The sequence below is a fragment of the Mytilus californianus genome, unplaced genomic scaffold, assembly GCF_021869535.1.
Source record: "Mytilus californianus isolate M0D057914Y unplaced genomic scaffold, xbMytCali1.0.p SCAF_10, whole genome shotgun sequence".
NCBI lineage: Eukaryota > Metazoa > Mollusca > Bivalvia > Mytilida > Mytilidae > Mytilus > Mytilus californianus.
Window position 1 is genome coordinate 3,923,185 of NW_026262582.1, and position 21,765 is coordinate 3,944,949.

The 21,765-nt window shown below is 32.5% G+C and overlaps 1 protein-coding gene across 1 annotated transcript; it reads right to left on the reverse strand.

The window, feature by feature from the left end:
* Nucleotides 1-7,308: 7,308 nt before the first annotated feature.
* LOC127718644 (ficolin-2-like) lies at nucleotides 7,309-17,851 on the reverse strand. The gene is made up of 3 exons (XM_052224696.1): nucleotides 17,716-17,851; nucleotides 13,167-13,263; nucleotides 7,309-7,544 (listed from the first exon to the last, which is right to left on the reverse strand). The coding sequence occupies exons 1-3, from the start codon at nucleotides 17,827-17,829 to the stop codon at nucleotides 7,309-7,311; spliced, it is 447 nt and encodes a 148-aa protein (XP_052080656.1). The 5' UTR covers nucleotides 17,830-17,851.
* Between the last annotated feature and the right edge of the window lie 3,914 nt (nucleotides 17,852-21,765).

Here is a 21,765-nt window from a genome sequence, read left to right on the forward strand (position 1 = left end):
TTAACAAAAGGCACTTTGAAAATGTTGCAACGAGAAAGATCTATAGAGATTTACTGCAGATTGAGTTTTATATTTGTGGGTTATTAATTTTCGAAGATTTCATTGGTGAACCAGATAAAAAATTTTCAATGAAGAACAAATTCTCCTTAGACTAGTATGTAAACTGTTGCCAAACTAAGAAACCAAATATCCCCAAATCACAAAAAAGTGATGAATCCATGAAGTATATTATAATTTCAGAACTTCTTTTTAACTTTCACTTTATGAAAAAAATTTCACCAATTACCATTTCAGAGTTCCCATGCATGATACAACTTCCGAATGCTCATTATGAAATCAACAATTTACAAATTATTTTTTTTCTTTAATAACTTTCAAACGATGTATCATTTTGCAATACTGACAAAATAGTATATACTTAATCATTTCAACTTCAGGAGATGCAATGGCGTACCAGAATAACATGCAATTCTCAACAAAGGACAGAAATAACATCAATTGCGCTACATTGTATAAAGGAGGATGGTGGTATAACAATTGTCACCGTAGTAACCTGAATGGTCTGTATCTTAACGGTACGCATTCTAGTTTTGCAGATGGGATCGAATGGTACGAATGGAAGGGATATAACTACTCTTTGAAGAAATCAAGTATGATGATCCGCAGAAAATAGTCATCAAGAATAACACTAAGACTACAAGCAAACATAATTTTATTTCATACTTTCATTCTAGCTGCCGTATGTAATTCAGAATAGACTATTGATGTGATAAGACATGTGATAAATATTGTTGGTTATATAGTGTTTAGACTTTCAAAATGTTTTAAATTGTTGTAGTGTTGAAATACTGTGTTACGGCCAGAAATCACCTTTAAATTGTAGCCAACAAAAGACACAAATCAATAATAAAATTTAACAGTTTTATTATACGCAAGTTTACAAGAAGTATTTCTCAAATAGAAATGTCAACTTAACTGTCAAAATAGATGTCCGATCTTTTGTCTTTCCTTTATCCGGAATTCTTCTCTTCACTGTTCTGGGATTCCAAACAGTATATTAACGTTATGTCCAATAAGTCATTAATGTCTATGTCTAAACGTTTAACTTTAGTGTCTATATATATATATATATATATATATAGTTGTCACGGCAATCTCTAGAATACCGTAGAAGTGAAACTCCTAGAAAACCAGAGAACGGAAACTTCTAGAACAATATAAGAAGTTTAAATTACGTATTTTTTATTATGATCATTCTGGAATCGTTATGTAAGTAAAATAGAAAGTTCTAATCATTCCGTGATATCCATGACTATTCCAGTGATTTCTAAACTGCACATTTGTAAACAACTATGATGTAAACATATTATAAGGCCACACAAAACAAATTAGGCCAACTAAATAAAAATAAATATGTTTGTTACAATATCATAACAACTATTATATGTATGTAGGGTTGTGGGCCCAAAATATACCATCATTTACGAATATCAGTTCACATGTTCTTTATTTGGGTTAATACCATAATTTGAACGATTATTAGGGACGACCATTCAATTCTGGGGTTGGTGGGAGGGTCAGGACGATTGTTTTGGATTGATCATTCATTTTCATCTGTTGCTTTGCCACGCATATGCTTATTTGTTTTTCTGCAGCTTCCCCACACTAAAAAATATTTTCATTTTTGTACACATTTGTATCCTCATCACTAGTCCAAATAATTATTATTTTAATCATCCTCGTAGGATGGCGTCAGAGCAAAAAAGATAAAAATCATCTTTCAAGACGTCATAATTATTTGGACTCCGACCCCCCCCCCCCCCCCCCCCCCCAGGTAAATCAAATGGTCCTCCCCTGATCTCTGTCTTACCTGATTTTTTATAAAAATTCAGGTTACCCCCATGCAAGAGAAAAAATATCTAGTCCAAATTATTATGAAAAGCAATTTTTTGTAACAGAAGATAATGTCCGAATATGCAGATATGCAATCCGCTAAAAATTCTACTGCCACCTAGGTCTCCTATCATACCAGGAACAATAAAGAAAGGGTTACGAAATTGGAACCCGTAAAGAGTCATATTTTCCCCCTCATTTTCAGTGAAAACAAGCCGGGTTTATTTTTCTCTTATCATGAATGTTTTTTACTGCAGTTTTTGTAATTTTCAATGTCTTGACTTACACTTCTAATCTATGATGAGTTTTGTTTGTTTGTCATACACATTGTTTTGTCTGTTTTGAAGGCTGCACTGTTGGCTTCTTCTTTAAGTAAATCCCTCCAGCGTTGGAGCACACACAGCTAGCTGTGTTCCCTTAACGGATCAGTTTAAAAAAAATTAACGTATTTGCATAAAAGTTATTCCAAAGTTAAAGTGTTGAAAGGAAATCCTTCACCGGAACGTTGCACATGCACACAATTTATTTACAGGAATGTATGTATAAAATACACGAAGCACTCATACATTCGCCAAGATGTAGATTCGATATTAAAAGCAATGTCTAGCTAATAAAATCTATGAATGGTCGACATTGATTTAACTGTTTGTTGAGGAAACTGGATAGAGGTTAGGTGTTAAAAGTCATCATTCACGAATAAAAGCCAAGTAAAGTAAGTTTAAAGAACCTTCTTTCCGCACATGTTAATGGTTGATGATTGCTATATAGCTAGCTATGTTGACATCTCTGTTAAAAAGTCAAAGATATATTTTTGCGGTTTAAAAGTTAGTCATACTCAGATTTAAAAAGTCTAGCTATACACACATTCCTATGCAGAGGCTTTAAGTTATTATATATTAGAAGTAAGCAAGCAGATATTAATGCTGCAGTTAGTTAAGCATATAGCATATAGCCTATAGTTCACACTAAAATTAGACAGCTACTATTTAAACTATTGATATTATATATTGCTTAGACACATGGTGGTAGATATTGTAATTGGCGTCTTAATGGGGAGCTGTGAAACCCAGGGGAATGTTATATTTCAGTGGATATTCTCTTTTTGTAAATTTCATGACAGTATGTTTTCAATCTTTCCAAGAATTTCTGGGTTGTTTGGTATGATTGACAAATTTGCAAAGTTCTGACAGTCTACTATAAGCGTACATATTGCATCACGGTTACTGAAGTTAGTTGTCAATTTTGTTTGAGATATAGTACTCAATATAAAGTTTTTGATGGGAGTATATAATGCTTTCCTGATGTTCATATACAGGGGACAAGTTGTTAACACATGACATAGATCTTCCGTTTCGGTTCTACAATTTGGACAAATCGGGTCTACTTCTGCCTGGTTAAACCTGTGTCTATGATCTTGTAATAGATAGGCTCCTGTTAACATGCGGCTTTTTGTAATTGCTTTTCTGATGTCTGAGACAAATGAAGAAACTGTAGCCAAAACAGGATGTGTGACTCCTATTCCTAAGTTTGAGATTGCTAAAATACATAGAGTTGATTTTTCTTCACATTCTAAGCGTAAGTTGCTAGTCCAGTGTTCGATTATTGCTAATTTTGTCATTCTTTTCCACTCTATTTTTGTATACATCTTTTCGAATATTTCAAAAATGGTAGGTTGTATTTCTCTAGAATTTCTGCTGTTTTAGTAAAGAAGCTTGTTGATTTGCCGGACATATATTGACGCATAGCTAGGGATCTAATAGTTTCATTGTTGCTGTTGAGAACACCAAATAAGAGGCTAAGTTGTCTTTTGTGAATTTCGGCATTAAGCGGAAGAGCTCCCAGAAGTAGGTATACCGATGCACATGCTGTCCTTTTAGGAATTGACTGGATTTTCCTTAAAATATCGAGGTGGAAGCTGGATAGAAGCATCATTTCTTTGGAGTTCTCATGCAGTGTTTCAAGCTCGTATAGCAGTCTTGGTAGGACGTATGCTTTATAGATCCTAAATGATGATTTTTGGTTTAAACCATTTGAGCCATGTACACCGTCTTTATGAGAGAATATAACTTTCTTCTTGCTAAACTAATGCGGTCTTCTACATTTATTCTGGTTTCATCTTTTGTTGATCTTGTAATTCCTAGATGAGTCGTACGGTCAGAACAAGTTAAATCGTTGTTTCCCATTTTGAAAGCCTCGATATCTTTGGGATTTTATGTTTTTTTCCTGTCATTATTATAACATTACTCTTTTGCGGATGGATGTTAAATCGATGATCTTTTGAGTAGTTATCAACAATGTCTAGCATTTCATGCATTTTGTCTCTGTTCAGGGATAAAAGTACGATGTCATCAGCACAAGTAGGACATCCCACATAGTTGTTGCCTATATGAGTACCTAAATTTCGTTTTTGCAGATCGAGAAGCAATTCATTTATGTAGGCCTTATATAAGTGAGTAGATAAGAAACCTCCTTGTCACACGCCTTGGTGTATATCAAAGCTAGTAGTAGTTTCTCCTTTCCACTTTACTGTTGATGTTACACCGCTGTATAGCTCCTCAATAATGTTCCACAAATTCAGATCTAACCCATATTGATATAGCCTGTCTATCAGTATTTCGTGACTTTCAACATCAAATGCCAAGTGTTTTGACAAAGATGGTTTGCTTTCCTGAGATCTCTGAGCATGCCTCCGTTAGTATTAGGGCTGCCATGTTTGAGATAATCCTTGTGTAAAACCAAATTGTAATTGAGATTGACCAGATTTCATAAGGTTGGCTTTATCCAAAATGATATATTCAAATACTTTTCCAATAACTGATATAACTGTTATACCACGGTAGTTTTCTACTTCATAGAATGTTTTTCCTTTCTTCAGAATTGGTGATACTGTCCCAGTTTTAAACATTGATGGTACTTTTTCCTCTAATAGAATTTGATTGAAAGTTTCTAGTATGCTGTCCCAGGAGTGTTTCAATTGTTCTGCGGCTTAGTCATATTCATCTGCTGCTTTCTTAGTTTTGAGTTGGTTTATAGCTTTCTCGATGTCTTCCCTTGTTATGGTAACTTCTGAGTTGGTTGAAGCTTTTGTGATTTCTTTTATGATTTTACATCTTTTATTACAGTTCAGAAGTTTTTCGTTGTTAAAATTCACGTTGTCTTTTGGTTGGGCCAAATCTTCAAAGTATTTTGCTAGTAATTCACATTGTTCGTTTTTGGATACAGCTTCTTCCTCTCCCATTTTCAGAAAATCAGTGTTCGATTTTAACGTTTCAGATCTATTTCTTCGAATAAGTTGGTAGAATATTTGGTCATTAGGATTTTCTTCAAGTTTTTGAATGAATTGTTCTATTTCTAATGCAGTTTCTGTTCTCTGTTGCTTTCTGAGATTTCTTTTAGCTTCCGTTTTTTTCTTTCAAGAGAGGGTGGTCATCTAGTGGTCTTTCTGCATCATTCCAAAGTCCAAAAGACTCCAATCAGACTTTTAACATCAGGAGAAGCTTTTCTTTTTGGTCCATTTAACTTGATAATTTTTGAAGGTACTGCTAGTTTGGTAGCTTTATGCAAAATTCCCATGACACACTTTAGCGTATCATCAGTGGTAGCTTCATGGGATGGAAGGTGTTGCAGATGTTTATCAATCTCATTTATGTATATGCTTTTATCTTTTTTTTTCCCATATTTACAGAACAGATAATATCATAGAAAAAAAGGTAGCAATTAGACTACATGGAAAAATAAGGAGATGGTGTATGACCGCCAATGCGGCAAATATCTGTCACCGTATGGCCTTCACAAGTCAATAATAAGAAAAAACCCATCATTTCCCTCGAGGCGGCCAACAGTGCAGCCTTCAAAACAGACAAAACAATGTGTATGACAAACAAACAAAACTCATCATAGATTAGAAGTGTAAGTCAAGACATTGAAAATTACAAAAACTGCAGTAAAAAACATTCATGATAAGAGAAAAATAAACCCGGCTTGTTTTCACTGAAAATGAGGGGGAAAATATGACTCTTTACGGGTTCCAATTTCGTAACCCTTTCTTTATTGTTCCTGGTATGATAGGAGACCTAGGTGGCAGTAGAATTTTTAGCGGATTGCATATCTGCATATTCGGACATTATCTTCTGTTACAAAAAATTGCTTTTCATAATAATTTGGACTAGATATTTTTTCTCTTGCATGGGGGTAACCTGAATTTTTATAAAAAATCAGGTAAGACAGAGATCAGGGGAGGACCATTTGATTTACCTGGGGGGGGGGGGGGGGGGGGGGGTCGGAGTCCAAATAATTATGACGTCTTGAAAGATGATTTTTATCTTTTTTGCTCTGACGCCATCCTACGAGGATGATTAAAATAATAATTATTTGGACTAGTGATGAGGATACAAATGTGTACAAAAATGAAAATATTTTTTAGTGTGGGGAAGCTGCAGAAAAACAAATAAGCATATGCGTGGCAAAGCAACAGATGAAAATGAATGATCAATCCAAAACAATCGTCCTGACCCTCCCACCAACCCCAGAATTGAATGGTCGTCCCTAATAATCGTTCAAATTATGGTATTAACCCAAATAAAGAACATGTGAACTGATATTCGTATCTGATGGTATATTTTGGGCCCACAACCCTACATACATATAATAGTTGTTATGATATTGTAACAAACATATTTATTTTTATTTAGTTGGCCTTATTTGTTTTGTGTGGCCTTATAATATGTTTACATCATAGTTGTTTACAAATGTGCAGTTTAGAAATCACTGGAATAGTCATGGATATCACGGAATGATTAGAACTTTCTATTTTACTTACATAACGATTCCAGAATGATCATAATAAAAGATGCGTAATTTAAACTTCTTATATTGTTCTAGAAGTTTCCGTTCTCTGGTTTTCTAGGAGTTTCACTTCTACGGTATTCTAGAGATTGCCGTGACAACTATATATATATATATATATATATACAGACACTAAAGTTATACGTTAAGACATAGACATTAATGACTTATTGGACATAACGTTAATATTCTGTTTGGAATCCAGAACAGTGAAGAGAAGAATTCCGGATAAAGGAAAGACAAAAGATCGGACATCTATTTTGACAGTTAAGTTGACATTTCTATTTGATAAATACTTCTTGTAAACTTGCGTAAAATAAATCTTGTTAAATTTTATTATTGATTTGTGTCTTTTGTTGGCTACAATTTAAAGGTGATTTCTGGCCGTAACACAGTATTTCAACACTACAACAATTTAAAACATTTTGAAAGTCTAAACACTATATAACCAACAATATTTATCACATGTCTTATCACATCAATAGTCTATTCTGAATCGGATACGGCAGCTAGAATGACAGTATGAAATAAAATTATGTTTGCTTGTAGTCTTAGTCTTATTCTTGATGACTATTTTCTGCGGATCATCATACTTGATTTCTTCAAAGAGTAGTTATATCCCTTCCATTCGTACCATTCGATCCCATCTGCAAAACTAGAATGCGTACCGTTAAGATACAGACCATTCAGGTTACTACGGTGACAATTGTTATACCACCATCCTCCTTTATACAATGTAGCGCAATTGAGGTTATTTCTGTCCTTTGTTGAGAATTGCATATTATTCTGGTACGCCATTGCATCTCCTGAAGTTGAAATGATTAAGTATATACTATTTTATCAGTATTGCAAAATGATACATCGTTTGAAAGTTATTAAAGAAAAAAAATAATTTGTAAATTGTTGATTTCATAATGAGCATTCGGAAGTTGTATCATACGTTAAACGTATTTAAGGTGAATCATCACTCAATATTTTCTAAGATAGAATTTTCTTATATTTGCCAAAATGTAGATTAAACCATGCTTGTTTCAAATGTAAATTAAAACATATGGGTCACCTTTCTATTTTTTCAAGCTACAAGTTGTTCAAAATGAATCAATTTTGAATAGTCTATTCCTTAAAAAAATACATTTGAATAGAAAGAATTATATAATGATGAAGTAAAAGATGAGAAGATTGATTTCATTACCTCATAATTTAGAAAATAAAAAGAACAAAAATGGTGACACAAAACTTATTTTCTTGCTACAAGTAAAAAAGAAATTTCATTAACATTCTTGAATGAAATATTTTACTAAAACAGTGATCTCCCCTTAAAATGGTTTAGTTGAAAAATTAAATCAAACAAACACAAATATTTGGTATTTGTACAAACAGTCTAAATAATACAGTTTGTCCTTTTGTCATTCATTTTCCTTTTTATCTCAAAACTTGCAGATTTAAACAACGAACTGCTTTTTACAATCAAAGATGGCAGTATACAGGTAATCTATTTTAATATATATTTTAATGCTATTTTATCTGATTTGAAAACATGACGATCAGGAGTTTGGTATTTTTGTTACTTTTCCTTTTTGGTACCAACTTTTGAACACCGTTATACTACTGTTGCCTTTATTTATGTCATTACAACCATTGGATCGATACCTCTGCTGGTAGACTGTTAGATAATTAGCCCAGTATACAGCACTTTGGTACTGTCATTCAAATACGGATGTTTATACAATTAGAAAAATGAATTAATAACAAATCTATGGAATATATCAAACATCATTCAACTTCTGTTTTTAGACTTTATAAATCCCTTTCGGTACCTTTTTTTTTTCTTTCAATATCGTTGCTCTCAGAGCTTTTCGTTGAATATAACATGTATAAGGAAAGAGCATTATATAATTTTAGGCAAACTTGTATTTGATTATATCATAAAGGTGCATACTAATTCCCTATTTTGAACTCCTTTTGTTTGTTTTCACAAAACGAGTCTTAAATGCTGAATAAACATACGATTGTATAACATAAGAAACAAAATATCTGATCGATTTCCGTGGTCACTCATTTGATAAACAGTGCAGAAATTGTAAACGAAGATTAAAACACTTTAATTGAATGTATCTTCCTCATGTATACCTCTGATTTCCTGTCTGGAATTGGTTTTACGTTTGGTCCGATTTAATTTATAACCTATTAAACGCTACTATTATGCTTTGGACTTAAAATATTTGGCCTCGAGAATAACTGAAGAGTCCTGAATTTTCAAAATGAGCGTCTTGTGCAGTTCAATTGGTACCGGTAATTCTTGTTTGAGATAGTTAAGATTTTTGTTACTGATTTGATATAGCCAAACCAAGATCTTTAAATGTAATAGATTTTCATATTTTTACTTTTTTTTAATTAAACGTGAATTATTCTCCAAATAACGTTCAAAAAGCAACATGACATACAATAATGACAACCATCTTCTCCAGTAAAGTATTTGTTACGTAAATCTTTGTTGGTGATCTTCCATATGGACAATGTTTTTTATGTTCGAAAGTTTGTTAAAGTTTTAATCGATGCCTCGCTAATTCATTCCATTTTTCAAAACAAAACATAAACTGTACAAACGACGTACTCTAAGTAATTGCAATAAATTTTACTTTATAGTAATACCGGTTTTACAACGCTCTTTCTTTTATAATTCATTTTATTATACTTTATTTGACAAACAAGAAATGCATTTATAGTTATATATTGACAAACATTTACTACTTTTCACAGACTTTTGATGAAGATTGCACTTCTTAAAGATGCTAATTTAGCTATTCATTTTTTTTCTGTTAATTAAGCAAAGGTATCTTTTTAATGGACTTTGATTTTTTAATGCTCTGTAGGTATCTTTCCTCCCTTTTTTATGGACACATCAACCAATTCCTCTTGAACTGTAAAATATTTCTGAACAAAATTTGTTCTTATCATTTTAATTACCAATTTAACATGCCTTTTCAGTGTAGGATATAATGAATGCAGTTTCATTTGTCATTCAAACTTAATGAGGCAAAAAAAATAGTTTTGTACAATTGAAATTGGCTCTGTTTGAATTTATCGAAATATCCCTTGAACAATACGTCATTCTACGTATAAAATACATTAAATTAAAAATGTAAAATGTCTGAATTAACACCCACATGTTCTCTTTTATTACATTGTGTTTTATAGACGGACTCCTTATAATTAGAAATGTTTATATTCCCAAAAATAATTCACATTTTTGTCGTTTACCAATTTTTGGGACTGTAGTTTATGTACTGAAATTTCAACTCTAACTTAATTTTGAGCCCAGAGAACATTTACCTTCTCGACATCTTATGCATTCTTTTATGTGAACGTATGTATTTTAATCGTATGAATCTTATTCATTGTCATTAAAATTAAAACACATTTCCGAATGAATTCGAAAAAGATACTTCCCTGAATAGGTTTATCTTACAGTGACAATCTACGTAATTGAAATTGCGTGTTAAGACGTTCTAAGACAGTTAATCATTTACCTGCATTCCCTGAATAAACAGACGCCCGTAATGTGTATTCGGAATTTGCATCCTCAACTGAAAAGTTGCTATATAATGCGTTACGTATCTCCCCTTCAAAATCTTCTAAATCTATCCTCAACATGTAGCTTCCTTCTTTTGTTATTTCATGTATTAGTTCGTTCCCTATAATTTTAAACATGAAGTCCTAATAACGCATAACATATATAAAGTGTTAGCGGTATTTTTCTAAACAACAGCATAACCGAAATAACGTATATCTTATTATTAAATGATATGAGGAAATCAGCCCTAATACGGATAAATCAGCAATACTGATGACGTTGCCCTGTCCATATAAATCAAGAGTTTATATTGCTTTTCGGACCGGTCCAAAACGGAAATAGCCGTATTGGCCCATATGCTAATACCAGACGTTCTCTTGCGGTTTCTATTGTCTTACGCCTAAGCTTACTTAACTTTAGACGTATCGTTCTGCATGCATAAAATACATTTGTAACTTAAAATAACATAAAAAAAGTTTAAATGATGTTCCGTGTTTTGTAACGTCTTGAAACGGAAATATTTCACAGCCTTTTCGAGTAAAACTTTCGATTATTATCACTGTTTCATTTCCGTTGATCAATCATCATCAGAACGCAGACGATTCAATGGTTAAACTGTCTAATTTATTCTTCCAAGCTACTTTATATTTGCTAGATAAAATGAATTGTAATAGCATAAGATTGAGTACTTGGACGAGAAATCATGAGTTACATCAATGTTGAGAACAAATCCATCGTGACTGCAAAAAAACAAGTCCAGATATGAATTTCTGTATCTTCTTCGCGGTAAGTTTCTTATTTTAATCAAATAATTAAAGTCATTTAATAAAAGTGTTATGAACTGGCTGTTTCTGTATTGGCCCTGTTATATGTTCTCGATCAGCTGTATTGGCCCTCGACTTTTCGAGTCTCGGGTCCAATACAGCTAACCTCTAATCTATAACAGGGTCAATACAGAAACAGCCAGTTAATAACACTATAATATTTTGATTACAAAGCTGTTTCATATTAATTCCATAATTTTGATTGGTAGCTAAGATATGGTCATCAATAGCGCGGTACTAGTATTTTAAAGACAATTGTTACGTCGAATCAGTGTAGGTAATCCCCTTGACAATGGAACAATGCATAATATAAATTATGAATAGAATAAAATTGAGAATGGAAATGGGGAAATGGGGAATGTGTCAAAGAGACAACAACCCGACCATAGAACAGACAACAGCAGAAGGTCACCAACAGGTCTTCAATGCAGAGAGAAATTCCCGCACCCGGAGGCGTCCTTCAGCTGTCCCCAAAACAAATATATATACCAGTTCAGTGATAATGAACGCCATACTAAACTCCAAATTGTACACAAGAAATTAAAATTAAAAATAATACAAGACTAACTAAGGCTAGAGGCTCCTGACTTGGGACAGGCGCAAAAATGCGGCGGGATTAAACATGTTTATGAGATCTCAATCCTCCCCCTATATCTCTAGCCAATGTAGAAAAGTAAACGCATAACAATACCCAAACGGAAAACTGAATTTTACACGAAATTTAAACGATGTTATGATACAAATCAAATGCTTCTTTTGTTGCAGATGAAAATGCAAATATTTTTTTTCTTTTATGAAATTAACAGTGATAAACCATTGAAAATCTTTTGATTTTCAGGAATGTATCGTCATAGGTCTGATCCTTTGTTCGGGTTAACTTTTTTGGTGTTTTTCCTGATTAATCAACCATTCAAATGTTGTATCTATTCAGCTTTCTAATTACACATTTTTGTGCCTCGACGATCACTAAAGAGACATGACTTGTCATAAAACGCATTGTATACCGTCTAATGTTATTATAGGGACGTCAAAGCGTTTACCATCAACCCATTCGTGTACAAGACATGCTACTGTCAACTCTTTTACTCATCCCAAAATGTACAAAAATATTAAATCTTTTATCAGTATAAAACATTTTCATAATTTATTGCTATTTTATACTAGAATTTGTTTCCTATAGATTGTATAATAAAGTCTTAATATTTCATTGCATGCTAAGCGAAGTTTTGAATAAATCGTATGTTGTCGACTTTTTGTAGATACACATCTGCTTTATTTCTAATTGGTGTCTACATTTTACTTAAATGAGGCATAATGTTGTTCGCTTCAACATTAAAGATTTCGGAAGATGCGGATGTTTTACATCTGTTGCTTTTTAACGTTGTTTAAATTTCGTCTGTAGAATTTATCCACAGTAAGTCTTTGCGACAAAATGTCTTGTCATCGAAGCTATATAGACGCTTTCTTTTTCTGTAAATTTACTGTTTATCAAATGTTAAAACTCAATCAACACCCTACGGAGTTTCTAACTCAGAACAGAGCCAGTTTAGGCACCATTTTTTTTTACTTTTTGGTTTTTAGTGCTCTTCAGATTCGAAATTGATTTGGTCATAATGATGTTCTCATTATAGCGCAAGTGCGGAGTCTCACAGAGATTAAAAACGCGTCTAGCAAACTTCATGTTAGGCTTAGTACACTTGATTGGTTTTTGTAAAACTGTACACATGATATTCTTTATTAAATAGATAAAAAAATATTATGTTAAAAAAAAAATGAAATGTGAGTTATATAGATTGTCCGTTCGGGTTGTAGTTCTTTTTAAGATGTAAGAATCATTGACGCATTCTCTTCGTCTTGTTTATGTTATAGTAAACGTGTATAAGTTCCGACAGAATGCAAATGGATTAATGTTAGTGGACATATACAATTGCAATCAAAGAATTCTTTCTGTTCTGTAAGGAACAGTGTTGATAATCGTCCTTCAGCCTTGGTTCGATTTTAGCTGGCACTAATAACTAAAAGGTTATTACCTAACAAAAACTCGCCATCAAGGTCACCAAAGCCATACTTGTAAGAGTTCCAACCTCTATAAAAATCTACTTCTCCGTTGAGTCGTCTCTGAATTACCTTTAAAAATAAAGATACATATTACTTGAAACCAAATCTGTGTCTGTCAAAACTGCTGACATAGTGAACGATCTATATATCATATATGTAGAAAAAGACGCTGAAAATGATACTTGTATTCAATAAATGCGGTCTAAAGTTTAATTATTCACCATAAAAAGGTTAAGTTGAATGTGTGGCCTAGTACTGGTTTTTAGTAATTTTTGTTTTATTTTGGAGTAAACATGACATAGGAAAAAACTCTACCAAAGAAAGATAACTCTGTCTTATATGACAACAGTTGTCATGTGACTGAGAAACATTCAAAGTCATTATCCCAATGGAAATCATTTCTGTACCATAGGCTGTCTTTGTATGAAAATACAGATTATTACATTTTCAATAATAAGGAATGAATAGTAGAAAGACTATATTTTTCTTCATTCACCCATGAACCAGCAACATTTACGTTCACTTACTTCCTGTCTGAAAAGGTTTTCGTCTGCTGTGTTTAATTTAGATATTTATCAGTGTTATGTCATTTTGACGGTTTGTGGCCCTTTAGAGAAGATACTGTGCATGATTTGGAGATATTTTGAATTTATTTAGACAAAACCAAGTCATTCACATTTGTTCAAGTGAGATGTTGATCTGTTAATGATAATTCCATTCGTTGTAGTTTTTAATTAACCAGACCTATATCAACAATATCCATAAGGAGATCAGCCAGTCAGACACGTAGACTGCAACACAGGCATTGTAAATCATTAAAAAAACTAATTCAATGTTTGAAGTACCAACATGACCAAGGGAAGTTTCAAAATGACCAAACGTGACATTACTTGTGAGGTCTCTTTGTACGACCCCTTTTCGTCGTGCCAAAACAATTAATTGTATTCACCTTCTATACAATTGGAAAGGAGGACAATTAACAGGAGTTACAAGTCAGCAAAGAAGGAAGATCCTTGAGGATCATGAAGTATTGGTCCCTGCTGCCAGTTACAACACTTAATCAAGTGTTATTCTAGTATTCTTCTAGTAAAGGCTAGATTTATATTGAGAAAATGTATTTCAATGAGGAATACACCCATCAGGGGTCCCATGTAATAATGTCACGGTGTATTACTTTTTCATCACCACCACTACCTATTTTCTATGATTTATGAAAATCCGAGGGACTATGCAAAATGCAGCCCAATTGATGCTCATTTGGATAGCTATTACATGTTTACAACACTAATTGTTTTAAAATCTTAGGGGTTGATTGGAAGACAATCACACACAAAAAAAGATAAACTAACTCATCATAGATACTAGGCTTACAATTTTGCAAACAGAAATATGTGTCGGTCTTGTATAAAGTATAATTGGTATTTTAGGAACATATATCGTCTGAAAATGCATACAACATTCGCCACTTAACGTTATGGAAACAACAAAAACAATCATGCAAATATAATCGCCCTAGCAAGCGTAGATGGCGTACGTCTCCTAAGATTTTATAGCATACAATCATTTCGAAATTTGTAAGTCTCGCTCCTCTCGGAATCGCAACTGATCCCTGACTTGGTACATACATTGTCAAAAAAAGGGTGGGTAATATAAAATAGAAGATGTGGTATGAAACCTGTTTATTAGCTAGCTAAACATTTACTTGTATGCCAGTTGTTTATAGTTTCATACTGCTTTATGACAAAGAAATGTACTCTCTGACACGCCCATGTATTGATAAATTGAAGTTATTTCCGAAATACCCCTCGACGCAATTATTTCTTCCGTGAAAAACGCTTGCTTGCTTTTCGAATCATCCGTTACGAAACGTAGACTGTTAAACAGATAAGCCACATTAAGTATCATTCTTATTTGTAATGTGTCTTCATAAATTTCAAGATTGAAATTTTTTTTAAATAAGCTGATCAAAAACGGATCAAATCAACCTTTAAAGTCCATTTTTACCCAAATTATCTGATGACTTTGTTTCAAAATTATTTATTTTTAACTAGTACTTAAAGAGCCAATACCTACAAAAACTTTTAATTACGATTCTTTTTGTTTCAAGTATTGATTAAAGCGGAATTTCAAAATCACATTTTGATATAAGCAGTCAGTGTGCCCCAAATTTGTCATAATAGGCTCAAAAACATCGATGATGTATTGTTGACCTGCTAGTCAATAATTCAACATCATTATGATCATGTGAACTTCAATTTAACTCCTTAGCTGGAGATGTTTTACGCATGTCCAAGAGTATTCAACTTTTAAAAGTAATAGAATGTGAACATTGAAAATGAAACAAGGGGAATCATTTCGATGACTGATTCGACCAACACAAAATCATTCTTTTACAGGTAAAAACGATGATTCACATGTTTTATGAACTTATAACATAACATCAAACAGATCTAGAAAAGTCTAATTGCACGTGGTCCCTTTCTATTTCTATCTATAGTTATATCGGGTTATATGACTATCGGAAGTCTTCGGAGGTCATCTCGATGGCTAATTAGAACCCACGAAAAGCTGATAGAATAAGTCAGTTTTTATGTCTGACAATTTAGAAATAGGTGTTAGGTCAATTTTTGTCTTTGTTAGATTACACATGTGTATTCAGATGACACAATTTGTTATGTAAGTTCCTTTTTAGATTAAGGGTGAATTTTAAATGCCGATACATTATGTCTAGTTACATACTTAAGACTGAGAAAACGATTTTTTTTAAGAAAATAGCGTTGAAACGTTTTTTGTCGGGATGAATAACGGATATTTATGGGGGTAGACATGGCGTATTAGAGACAAAAGAGGAACGAAAGATACCAGAGGGACAGTCAAACTCATAGATCGAAAACAAACTGACAACGCCATGGCCAAAAATAAAAAGACAAACAGACAAATAATAGTACAGATGACACAACATAGAAAACCAAAGACTAAGCAACACGAACCCCACCAAAAACTGGGGGTGATCTCAGGTGCTCCGGAAGGGTAAGCAGACAACTGTTACAAAGGTTTTGGAAGTCATTTGTGCTTTTTTACCAAGCTGTAATTTTTGACATCATTGAAATCAAATCTTGAAATGATATTATAGGGAAATCTTGAATCTAAAACAAGATTGATTGAATAAAAAAGTTAATAGGTACTAAGTTATTGGTAAATAGGTTGTACTTAACTCTATCTCTTGGGTTTTTGAGTACATAAGGCAATATTCTAGACGATATGATCTGAACATCAATCCGAGTACAATGCTAACAGATAGCCTACATTAGCACAAGATATTGCTCAGATAGTGACAGACTGTCAATTTATTAAATTTATTCAATTTAGTATCTGCCGTCCGATGACAGTGGCATTTAGAAATCCTGTGGAGGAAAACTAACATTATGCATTTTATAGCAGTTTGTTAATTCTTCCCGAGGGTAATCGTCCCATACTGAATATTATTGATTTTCCTTATAAACTTCACGACAGATATTGTCGGGACCATACGATGTTCAGTTAAACACACACAATAATACAAACAGAGATTGTAGAAAAAGAGAGTTTTGTCCAAAACTGTTCTTTTTTTCTAATGTTTGTTAGCCAAATTGTTTGACAATTTTGTAAATTTCAAAAGATCAAATTTAATAAAAGTTTATGATTTTCAAGGTTAATAGATAATAATTGTTTCTGCAACTTTTTTTCAAGGCTTTTAACGATAGTTTTTCTGCCAAAATTTGAAAAATAAAAAATTTGTTATCTGAACTGGCCAGAAATTTCGTTTTATTTTTAAACCATTTATTTACATTAAGGCTACAAATATTACCATGACATTTCTGATTTATTTTAAAATATGTTTCTACTACACATTTCAACATTAATGGGTATTTCTAATGCGAACATGTACAAAAACACACAAAATTATATGCCTACTAGTGTTTTCGCCGGTTTTTTTATGACACCCCGAAATTGGTCATATTCAATATACCATTAACATAAATGCAACGGTGAATTTTAACAAGACTTTGGCAGATGATGCATAGACCCTTACCCTTTCAATGGTGTAAATGTGAGAAAAATTAAATGGGAGGAAACATTTGGTGTTAGCAAAACCTACCCTTTACGTGCAACTAAAATATAGCTTGAGGCATTTATCCCCTACCAGAACAATGGTTGTATTATATTATATATTCGGGTATTCCTCACACGACACATTACTGCATCTTGGTCAATAGGCCGTCTATTGGGAACACAAAGCTTGCTTGTCCTTTGGTCTTTGGTGGATATTAGTGTCATTGAAAATCAAATTACATCTCCATATTTCTATTTTTTAGTCAATACGATTACAATATTTTTCTGAGACAATATTTTTCATTTTGATATAATTATATTGTCTATCTAAAATAATTTAACTTTAGGAAAGAAAAACTTCAAAAAACTTTTATCGATTAAAGTTTGCAACACATTTTAATCAATCTAGCAATAGTTTGTGCAACTTACAATCCAACCACCGTTGTCTACTTCCATGTCACAATATACTTCAGAAATATTTGTTAAATGTAGTTCGTATATTCCACTAGGACATGTTCTGTTGTCAGCACAGTCATTCCCCATTCCACAGTTACAACAAAATGGGAGGTCCTCTGGATAAGAAAAGAATATCTATGGTAAGTTGTCTGAGAAGAAACATGCAACAAAATAAAGACCATTAATGCATTTGGTAAGTGTTCAAAAATAAAGTATATTCAACAGTTTTGTTTTCAAATATTTTCAATTTATTTAAGATTGATCAAAAGGGAAGTCACTCTTGATTGCTTTCATTCAAATGTGGTTTTGAATTTCCCCGTTTCTTTCTTAAAGTCAGTTTATGACTGTGTGTGTAAAGGAAAGGATGCATTCACATTGTTATGGATTAGTTCTTCATTTTTATCAATCCGTATTTACAAATATAAATATAAATGCATTCTCTTGTTCTCCAATATCTCTCAGACGTTGTCTTTATGAAGAGAAATAACGTAACACATGATTGCTACGCCGTAGCCAAATACCCCCACTGTGTATAAATGACGAATTGAATTGAGTGTCACATTGTGTCATTGTGGTACGTTAGTCAAAATATGGTAAAAGTCAAATAACACCAAATAAAATGGTCGCAACAAAATGTCAACTACGCATGATGTCGAACGAAGTATGAGAGCCTTCTATCAAATACAACATCTCATTGAAAATGATTGGATCAAAGTGACGGTATAAAATTATCAGCAACAAATGGCAATCAGTCATACAAAATATCTCAAACGATCTCAGATGAGTTGTTTGCACAAGGTGTTGTTGTTAAAATATTTGAAGAAAAAGAACAGTATTGATATTAGAGAATAACACATTTTCATCAGGCATTATGTTTTGTTGTTTTGTTGTTTTTCTCAACAATTGTAAAAATGTAAGCACAACCTTTTAGCAGAGCCCCTTTTGCAAATGAACTTCTTTACAAAGTATGAACGCATAAACATACAAGGGGAATCAGGACTTTCATAAAGGAGCCACAACACATTGTACACAGAAGGCACATGACAAAGGAGATCATTGAACAAGAAAAGTTCGCGCAAACACAGAGTTGCAGACACATGCCTACATATTTATAATGCGCACACTTGCAGAATACATTGCTATTGAAGGAGAAAATATGATGTACTACTTTACTACAAAGAAGTAATTATTGGACATTATCCATAATAATGCTTTTTTTACTAATTTTCATCTCAAATAAGCAGTGTTTTTCATGAGATATAAAAACTCGCCTATTGATCATATATTGTTGCAAAATATGAATGAGAGATGTCGCACTCATTTTAAACTAATTCAAATGGCACACAATTCAGCACTATCTGTGACATATGTCAAATGGAACATTAAGATATGTCATTTTGAACATTGCCATTCCGTAGTGGACAGTTAGCAGTATTATGTTTACCATTATAACAATAACTTTTATCTAATAAATACTTACCTTCACATGTTATTCCAGTAAGGCCTGGTAAACATGAACACAAGTAGGAAGATCCGCTGACTGTACAAGTTCCTCCGTTTAAGCAAGGATCACCAAAGCACGGTGTTACTGAAAAATCACACAACTGCGTCATCGAATGTATGCCGATTTTAAGCCGAGCACATTTTCATCTATTAAGTTCTTGCAATTATTTTTCGATAAAATAAGAATACATATTTTTATAAAGTGTGCGCGAATTTGAAGTTACAAAGATGAATATTTAAGTAGAGAATTTAACTAGGTAGAGGTGATACATGGTAAAAATGTAAATAAATGTTATCACAGTTTGGGTAATGTTATCAGAACAAAAATAAAAAAATCACGAATGATAATGACAGTTAAATGAGTAACAGGAGTTCCAAATGTCAACAAATGTGTTCTGAATGAGAGATTAATGGACTTTAATCTATAAAAAAACATATTTCATCAGATCAAATGGATTTTAAAAACATAATTCATATTTTCATTCGCACAAATTTTGAATGAATGAACCATTAAATCTCTATGGTATACTTTACCATGTTACACCCTTAAAATGGCCCATGCCTTCTTTTTGGAAATAGTTGTATCTAAATGTGACAAATAGGGGTTATTAAATAAGTAAACAAACATACAATGTATAAAGAACCGCTAGGGATTCTAGATAAAAGAAAAATACATCTTATGTTTAACATTCAGATTATGAACGAATTTAATGACAATAATTTCGTTTTGATAGGTTGAGTGGCTTCATAGATTATAATTTATCAAATCTATAAATCAAAGTGGCCGTTACAATTCTACTTTTTACGAATAGTAAATGAAAGTTATTCATACTTATTTATACACGCTCCGTGTAATGTCCATGCAATTTCCTCTTTTTTAATGCTCTGTATTCATATATTGAATAAAGTCATCAATTCAGAACACCTGTTATTTAATAATCATTATCTTAAACAAATGGTCTTTGTAGGTTATTTAGTTTGAATTTTAAAATGAATTGTATTCTAATGGAAGTCTGATTTATGTATTTCCTATAAGGCAAACTCTGAAACGCAATGTTTTTTTTTTCGAGTATTCATTTTGTACCTTCACATTGTGTTCCATTATAACCATCCTCACAAGAACAAAGGTATGATGTTCCATTTACTGTGCATAATCCATAATTAAAACAAGGTTCAGAAGAACATGGGGAATCTGTAAAACAACGTTTGCTGTGAGATCATAGTTATTATCTTTAGATATTTTTTCTAGTTTCTGTTATTTTTAAAAATAAACACAGACAGCTACTTAAAAATATTTAAGAAATAATTCATGGAAGCCATAGATTTGTTGGACATTTACACATGGTCTGGGCCGTGATATTCGAATTTTATCCTGAGTGTAAGCGAGGGATAAAATTAACGAATATCACGGCCCAGTGACGTTAATGCGCCAAGATCATTCATGAAATTTGGCGGAATTTTATTTTATTTTGATTGTATACGTTTTTTAAGCTCTTGTGCATTAATTGTTTTTGTTATGCAATATAATAGGAATCACGGTTCTGTAGTTTCTTTTTCAATTTTAATTTGGACACAACGAAATCGACACAGTGTTTGCACATAGGTTACGATACATGTGTATTTACGTGGGAGGTAAATAGTAACAGCCACCAATATGCACATCTCTGAGTCTGCACTTATAGATATATCGAGAATTTTATCACGGTGTTGTTTACAAAGCGAAAGAAGCACTTCATAATGGAATATATATTTACTTATTAAGACTTGACATTATAACGTCTAAATCCTGTTATTCCTTTGTAAACTTAGTAATGTTACTGGGTGCTGATTGTTCACTTCATTAACAATGTGAATAGTTGTTACGTCTAATGGCAGGACTGCACAAATTAAAATTGGATTGTTTTTTCTATATATTGATAGTTGATTTCAAAAAGTTAAGTGTAAAGCTTTTATGATAAAGGTTTATCTTGACTATTTAGTTTTTAGAAAACGTGAAACTAAGTGTTACTTCTTTCTGATATTCATGGTATGCAAAATGGTAAAAAAAGGTCACTAAAATGTATTACCTTCCTAACCTCACTGAGACTTTTCTCTGGAATAACCAAACAGAATTGTTTTGAAAGATCACCGTACCTTCACACTTACTGCCACTGTAACCAAAAGGACAAAGACAGTTAAACGATTTTCCCACTTCAATGCAAGTTCCACCATTGTTACAAGGTTTATCATCACATGGAGTTTCTGAAACTGATCATTGCAAAAAATATATTGATAGAAAGAGTCATTTCTGAAAACAAAAGGAAAATATTATATACAATGTTGAATAAAACCAGATATAAAAACAAAATCAAGACTGCCCAAAAATTTGTTTTTCGTGTGAATCGTCTTCTAAAGCCACCATCAATGATGACGTACGTACTGTATATATTTAATCAAGACCAACAGACAGACAACAGTACACAAAACACAACATAGAAAATTAAAGACTGAGCAACACGATCCACACGAAAAACTGGGGGT

Coding starts and splice junctions, on each gene's coding strand:
- LOC127718644 (XM_052224696.1), bottom strand. CDS start 17,829: ATGGGGAATGACTGTGCTGACAACAGAACATGTCCTAGTGGAATATAC. Junction 13,264..17,715: donor TAGACAACGGTGGTTGGATT/GTAAGTTGCACA, acceptor TTATTTTTAAAG/GTAATTCAGAGACGACTCAA. Junction 7,545..13,166: donor TGATGGCGAGTTTTTGTTAG/GTAATAACCTTT, acceptor TTTCAACTTCAG/GAGATGCAATGGCGTACCAG.